General features: G+C 27.1%; 2 protein-coding genes across 4 annotated transcripts in view; both read left to right on the top strand.

Annotated features, from left to right (window-relative positions):
- LOC105457300 (intraflagellar transport protein 140 homolog) overlaps positions 1–1,394 on the top strand; it is a 14,363-nt gene extending 12,969 nt beyond the window's left edge. Inside the window, exons 13-15 of one of the 3 annotated variants that reach the window (XM_011701904.1) lie at positions 763–860; positions 991–1,049; positions 1,301–1,394. In XM_011701904.1, the coding sequence (XP_011700206.1) occupies positions 763–860; positions 991–1,013 (121 nt within the window). In that variant the 3' untranslated portion in view covers positions 1,014–1,049; positions 1,301–1,394. Of the gene's footprint in view, positions 1–762; positions 1,050–1,300 lie in introns of all 3 variants that reach the window. The other 2 variants (XM_011701903.1, XM_011701905.1) reach the window with 2 other exon arrangements.
- LOC105457305 (molybdopterin synthase catalytic subunit) lies at positions 1,307–4,757 on the top strand. Its single transcript, XM_011701911.1, has 5 exons — positions 1,307–1,447; positions 2,220–2,508; positions 3,608–3,794; positions 3,970–4,055; positions 4,504–4,757. The coding sequence occupies exons 1-5, from the start codon at positions 1,307–1,309 to the stop codon at positions 4,755–4,757; spliced, it is 957 nt and encodes a 318-aa protein (XP_011700213.1).
- The last annotated feature ends 2,833 nt before the right edge of the window (positions 4,758–7,590 follow it).

Here is a 7,590-nt window from a genome sequence, read left to right as displayed (position 1 = left end):
TATGTTAACACGCTTTGTCATATTTTTGATAACAGTTTGTCGACATCATCATATGGTACAGATACTGTATAAAATTTGTTGCCATTCTGCCATCAAATAACGATAGCATACTCTGCTAGAAATCTGTCTCAGCAGGTTTTGCTATCTGGGAAGTGTTATTAGACGCAAAGTATACTTATATATTTGATTGATTTTTGTCAAAAGATTAAAAATAATTAAAAATTATTATAATAATGTCTCAAAATATCAATTACGAATAGCACATTTATACTTGATAAAGTCAAACTTGTCCAGTAATTGCTAAAGTTTATTAGTAATTACTGTTAATTTACTTATTATAAATTTAATTTATTATTTTATCTATTATTATTTTTTTTTAGGATTATTAGTAAATTAGTTTAGTAGCAATATTAATTAGTTTTATTGCTATATGTATAAGATAGGTCTTTCTTGAATTAATAATTAATAATAAAAGATTTGAAAAATTTGAAATGTTATAACCATAGTTTATATTATGTGATTGTAATTATTGTTCGGTATATGTCTGTGTGTGTGTATATATGTATACATACATGTTCACACATATTTATTACAAAATGTTTCAGAATTTTTTTTGAAAATCAATTAATACTTTGAATTAATTGTACTCTTCCAAATTAATAATGTGTGGGAGCAATATATGATCTGTATTGTAAATACAATGTAATAAATTAATATAAATAATATATAATAATTGTATAATATATTTCTAAATTATTTTAGAAAGCATTCTTATTGGTGCTTTGTAATGGATGAAACCGAAATACAAACAACAATCTTATTTTTTGCAAAAGCACGTGAATTAACTGGATGTAAGGAATGTAAGCTTGATATACCAAGAAAATTGTCTTCTATTGATCTTTTTGATAAGATCGTCCACACTTTTGAATTAGAAAGTATACGTAATCAAATAATACTAGCTGTGAATGATGAATTTGTTGTTCCAAGTAGCATTCTTCTTGAATTATCAGTGAAGGATAAAATTGCAATCATTCCACCACTTAGTGGAGGTTTGTTCAATAATAAATTAATTAAATTAATATCACGGTGTCTATATGTATGTCAATTGCTGTTACGTATTTATATTACTGTATCTGCAATATTGCTTAAATATTAAATAGGCGCGCGTTTTTTATCTATAAATAAAACTCAGTTATACAAAAATATTTTTTTGCGCATTCAATATAAATTAATGACATAAAATACAAATATATTAAATAATAAATAAAATTAATATTGTGCTGTATTATTTATTCTTCAGGATAATATGGAGATATCAAAGAATTTTGTCAAGTTGCAGCAAGAGGAATTAAATGTTGCAGAAATCATAGAGCTGGTGACTTTTCCTAATTGTGGAGCAATATCTAACTTTATTGGACTTACTCGAGATAATTTTGAAAATAAAAAGGTTAAGTATATTACAGAAATTAATTTGAAATTCTAAATAATTATCTGACATAAATTTTAACATGTGTTTAACATAAATGTAAATGCTGGATCTGTTTAGAGTAAATATGTAAATAGACCCAATCCGGTTTCGTGCGTACTCTTCAGCGCCGAGACACGATTGTGTCTTTTTATTTATTCCATCCTTAATTTTTTTTACATTGATCTGATAAAAATTGTACTCAACGATGATTGAAAATAGACTTTATAGTTTTGTTGAGAAGAAAGCAAGGAAATTGTTAAACAGTATTTTATTTTGAAAATTTTCATGAGATAATTATTGACTTGCTCTTTATTTATTTGCACACATATTTACTCTAATTATTAAAAATGATTATTTTGATTTTTAATCTTATTTGCGATTTATTGCTATCAAAAAATGATCATGAAATATATTTTAAATTTGAGAAAAAAAAAGAATATGATAAGAGTAAGTGTAACATATAAAGAAAAAATAAATTTGTCTTTTTAATTACAAAGTGTATAAATAATAGTTATATCGTTGTTTTGCGCAATCGTGATTTATATTAAGCAAAAGAAAGATACACAAAAAATAAAGTTGCACTATATTGCTTTGATACAAAAGAGATATAATGATCTCTTAAATCCTTTTCTTAAGATGTCAAGAAATAGTAAAAGAAAAGTTATTATTTTTTAAAAATAGTTCCAGACAAATGTGGATAATGCTCTTACTATTTTTGCAAATTTAAGATCAATTATTGAAATTTTTTTAGGTAATTAAGCTGGAATATGAAGCCTATGAATCGATGGCTTTAAAAGAGATGACTGATATTTGTAACAAAATTCGTTTACAATGGGATGTAGAAGGCATCGCTATATATCATCGTATTGGAGAAGTACCGATATCCAAAGCAAGTGTTGTAATAGCAGTTTCCTCTCCTCATAGAGAGGAATCACTAAGGGCAATAGAATATGCTATTAATACATTGAAAGCTACGGTGCCTATTTGGAAAAAAGAAATATACGAAACAGGAGAACCACAATGGAAGCAAAATAAAGAGTGTAATTGGAATAGTAAATAACTTTAATTATCAATACTGTACTTTTTCTAATGCATGTTTTCCCAAATATATGCAATGGCTATATTTTTTTTATAACATTTGTATTTCATTTGAAGAGGATAGTAGATGTAAACGAAACGTTCCGATTTATAATATTATTGTAATATAGTCTTGTGTTGTTGCATGACACCTTTTGTTTACCTGCATTTGTTGACTTATTTACTTTTAAATGTTCCTACAAAAATTTATCTATATTTTTATTTTATGTATCAATCTTCTCTGCTTGGATACGGATTAGAAAAATCATAGGTTTTCGACACTTATTAAATACTTATTTGTCTTATAAATCTTGCAGTATTTTTTTTATACTTTGGTGTCTTATTTTTTAATAATAGATTCTATCAATTTGAAATGCTGTATTTTTAACCTATACACACATACATATTTTTTAATTATCTATATATATACATATATAATTTATTAAGTAAATATTTACGTAATTTATAATTACTTGAGAAATATATAGTTAAAATAGTATAGTTTTTTAACATTTATATGCATACAAAGATGAGACATTCATCTTAAGACATTCAAATATCTCGAAAAATACGTAAGATACGAAAAAAATGTTGCAAATAAAAGTTATAGGATATGAAGAGGGACAAATAATGATAAAATCAAATTATTACACAAAATTTTCGATTTTTCATGTCCTATAACTTTTGTCTAAAACATTTTTTCGTATCTTACGTATTTTTCAAGATATTTGAATGGTTTGAAATAAATGCTTCACCCTGTATATCAAAAGCATTTCAAATGTATACAGTGTGTGTGTGCACTCATATGCCTACTTATAATGTTTTACAAAACGATTGGTGGCATCTTGATATCTTTGTTAAATAAATATAAATGCGCATGAAAATATAATAACTTTTCTTTATTGTATTTATGTATATGAGTACTTACAAAATATACATAATATAGCACTAGGACTAACATAAAAAAATTAGATATAACATATTTCTATTCAGTTAATTAGTATAATTAACATATAAATTAGCTATAACAGATTAGAAATGGAAAATATTATTAATCGACAGCTTTGAAAAGGGAAGATGTTCAGACTGCTGCAGATATAAATGAAAAACCAAATAAACATGTTATTGATCAAAACCTTATACAAATTCGAGCGAATTCGGAAGAACTGAATCGTAGAATAGAATCGTTCATCGAAAGAAAACGTCAACAAGTAAATACTATGAATATACAAGAATTTTGTTGCCACAGGTCAGTTATTATTTATTTTTTTTATTATTAACACTGAAATAGAAGAATTTGCATGGGTAATCACATTAAATAATTAATTTTTATTATATAATTATAATATGCACACCTAATTGATATAATTACAAACTAATTATTGTAATTAATTAATTAATTACTATAAATAATATGTTCACAGTGAAAAAAATTATAATGACGAAAATTCTTGTGCAAGAGTAGATGCCGTTCTTATTCGACGCAAAGATTCCAAAAGTCATGTAAAAGGTAATAATTTGAAATAATATGCAATTTAATCTTTTGTTACATGATTTTTTTCTTCTTTTGTTTACTCTATATGTTTTAGTCTGTCATTATTTCATTTATCTTCATTAATTTCTATATGAGTATATATTGATTTGTTAAAGATTTTATATATTTTACAATCTGAATTATAGAACTAATATATTTTGTTTCGTAAATATGCGTTTTCATCGAAAAAAACTTTACGTAGCCTTATGTAATCTCGCAAGAATCTATATAAAATTTCTTGTTTAATTGAGTTTTTATATCTCCAATATATACTAACTTTTATATCTTTATTATAATTTTGTCGAATATATATTGCACTAATATAAGTGCAATTTTGTTTATTTTTTCTTTTTTTTATTAAATAAATATGCAAGAATGCTAAAATGATTAATTCTAATATATGTATATCTGTAATTATTTTTAGTTCACAGAGTATTAAACATGTGTGGACCTCAAACTATTGATCAATCAATTTTACGCAAGTCAGTTACGAATAATACAAGCTTTAATGTCTCGGACGGTTTTCCTATATTGGATGACAGAATTTCCGCATCAGAACATATGATAGGAATTAATAAACCAGTGCCTAAAGATATTTACGAAAGATTGAAAAATATTGAAGACAGAATATTATATTTGGAAAGTATATCACCGGAATATAAGGAATTTTGGGTATAGCAATTTTATTGTCTATTTTATTTATTCTTTTATACTTTGATGCCTATTATTTAAATACAATCGATAAAAATTAGATAGTTACAAAGGAGAAAAAAAGAATTTTATTTTTATTAATATCATGAATGTGCTTAAAAGATAATTATACATATTAAATATATTTAACTATACTTATTAAATTAATTAAACTTTAATTTTTTAACAATTTTACATTTTTTACATTATAGATAACAGAGGACATGAATAATTCAAAGGATATTTCAAAATCTATCCGGAAAAAAGTAAGCGTTACTATTTAGTTTATTTATTATTTATATGTGTGTGGATTATATAATTATGTGTCAAGTTACCTGTTTTATTTTGTGTTAGTTATAAAATTTATTTTTTGTCAACTGCATCTCTTGTACTTATTTAAATTTAATACTTAATTATTTCTCATTTTGAGTGCATAAAATACAACATAGTATAATTACAAAAAAAAACAGATGTTATATACTTTGTATGAGAGATATCATAGAATAATATTAAAAAACATATTTTAGACATATTCTACAGCAGAACTTGATTTGAAGTTATACGAGCTGGAAGACAAATATACTAAGAAGATAAAATAGCGATTATTGTACATAACATAATCTTGTTATTATAACTGTTTTATATAATTTTAACAATAGATAAATATTTTGAATTTTTTGAATTACAGATTTATAATAATAAATTAGAATTTTCTGCATAACGTAATTGATGTATAAATATGTATAATTCTTTGTATATAAATAAAATATTTTCCCATTAGATCCGAAAAAAATTTTTTTATACTTAATATTTATAATATATAATATTATATAGGGTGGTCAATTTTAATCAATCTAGTCGAATTTCTCCGTAATTATTGATGATACAATTAACAAAATGTTTCACATAAGGTTTTGAAGATGACACATTTTTTTCTAGTAGAAATTAATTAATAATTTACAAGATATTTCATATTTTATGTAATTATGTCGAAATGACAAAGTATGACAAAATATAAAATATCTTGTAAAGTGTTGATTTTTTGATAATTTTACTTTATATTTTTATATAGTAAAATAATTATAGCGTTTTCGTACGTAGCGGGTTTGATTGTTCGAGAGCGATTAATGACGTCACATGCTCTATTTTAGATTTCTGATTGGACGAGGAGAGCATGTGACGTTATTATAGTTTAGTGGATGGAGTAGTAAACATGAATCCATCACTACACATTACTACATCAATATCACACGCATACATACTCACAAATCGAAGTAAAACAGCGACATTTTGGAATTTGATCTCGAATTTAAGATTTAATATTTAAGAAAATTAACCAATTATAGTTGATTATTCATTTTACGTGAGAAAAATAATTGATTGTGATTGGTTAATTTTCTTAAATCTTAAGTCTTGTAGACGTCACTTTAGTCCCGAAATACAATAGATGTAGTAAGCCTTAAGCCGTAAGAAATGGACCAATTGCAGTTGAATTTGAAGAGAATTATAGATTATGATTGGTCAATTTCTTACGGCTTAAGGCTTACTACATCTATTGTGTTTTGGGACTTATTTGGGAATGAGTCCCGAACAACGACATATATAATAGACCGAGCATTCCTATGCTTTTGATGTGGAGGAGGTGAAGCCGAAAGTTGGCAGAATACGACTGAGAGAGATAGTGCGATTTGAGGGGAATGCTCTCTCTTTTATCTTACTGTAAGATGACGCTGGTGTCAATTGACAGCTGTTGACATCGGCCATCTTACCAATCTTACTATAAGATAAAATGAGACAGCATTCCCCGCAAATGCTATCTCTCTCAGTCGTATTCTGCCAACTTTCGGCTTCATGCTGTGGACAGAATGCTCGGTCTATATATATATGTCGTTGGTCCCGAAACACAATAGATGTCGTAAGCCTTAGGCCGAGAGCACATGAAATGCATAATGCGGCATAAGTATAGCATAAAGCGGCTAGACCAATGAGAATCTTATATAAATCAATATGGCGACTTTATGCTGGCTGCTCATTGATCCAGTGATCTTATGTTTATGTTTTGTTATGCATTTCATGTGCTTCCAGCCTTAAGCCGTAAAGAATGGACCAATTACAGTTAAATGAAAAAAGAAAAGATAAGAAAAAGAAAAACAAAAAAGCAGAAACCAATCAGACCTCGCGCTGGTAATCGATAGTTTCTACTTTCTTCTTTTCTTGCTATCAGCGCGAGTTCTGATTGGCTTCTGCTTTTCTGTCAAGGTGTGAATTCTCCCGAAGACATGTGAGAAACCCGGTCTGGTCGCGCTTCTCTGATTATCTAGGACCGGTCATAGTGATCAATTCTTATATTAGTGTTTTCGGGCAGAACGGGTTTGATCGCTCCGAGAGCGATTAATAATATCCCATGCTCTCTTCATCCAATCAGAAATCTAAAATAGAGCAAGTGACGTCATTAATCACTCGATCTTGGAGCGATCAAATCCACTCCGTCCGAAAACGCTATTATTTTAAGACTGTTTTAAGTAATGTTTTAAAATGCTAATATGGCTCTGTGATTGGCTTATGACATCTTAAAACTGTACTTAAGACGGTCTTAAATGCAAGAATCGACTATTAGCATTTTTGGATGGAGCAAGTTTGATTGTTCCGAGAACGATTAATGACGTCACTTGCTCTATTTTAGATTCTGATTGGACAAGGAAAGCATGTGACGTTATTAATCGCTCTCGGAGTGTTCAAACCAAAGTAACTCTACTATATCCACAGTATAATCAGTAGGTCCACTTCGTGTCGGTGCCTTTGATCTCCTTTTCCAGATCAC

Source organism: Wasmannia auropunctata, unplaced genomic scaffold, assembly GCF_000956235.1.
Source record: "Wasmannia auropunctata unplaced genomic scaffold, wasmannia.A_1.0 LD335294.1, whole genome shotgun sequence".
NCBI classification, from domain to species: Eukaryota; Metazoa; Arthropoda; class Insecta; order Hymenoptera; family Formicidae; genus Wasmannia; species Wasmannia auropunctata.
Note: the sequence above shows the minus strand (reverse complement) of the source record. Positions and strands in the feature narration are given on the sequence as shown.

Excerpts from the sequence above, each read along its gene's own strand:
- LOC105457305 (XM_011701911.1), top strand. The coding sequence starts at position 1,307 with ATGGAGATATCAAAGAATTTTGTCAAGTTGCAGCAAGAGGAATTAAAT. Across the intron at positions 2,509-3,607 it reads ATGGAAGCAAAATAAAGAGT|CTTTGAAAAGGGAAGATGTT; the intron begins GTAATTGGAATA and ends ATTAATCGACAG. Across the intron at positions 3,795-3,969 it reads CAAGAATTTTGTTGCCACAG|TGAAAAAAATTATAATGACG; the intron begins GTCAGTTATTAT and ends ATATGTTCACAG.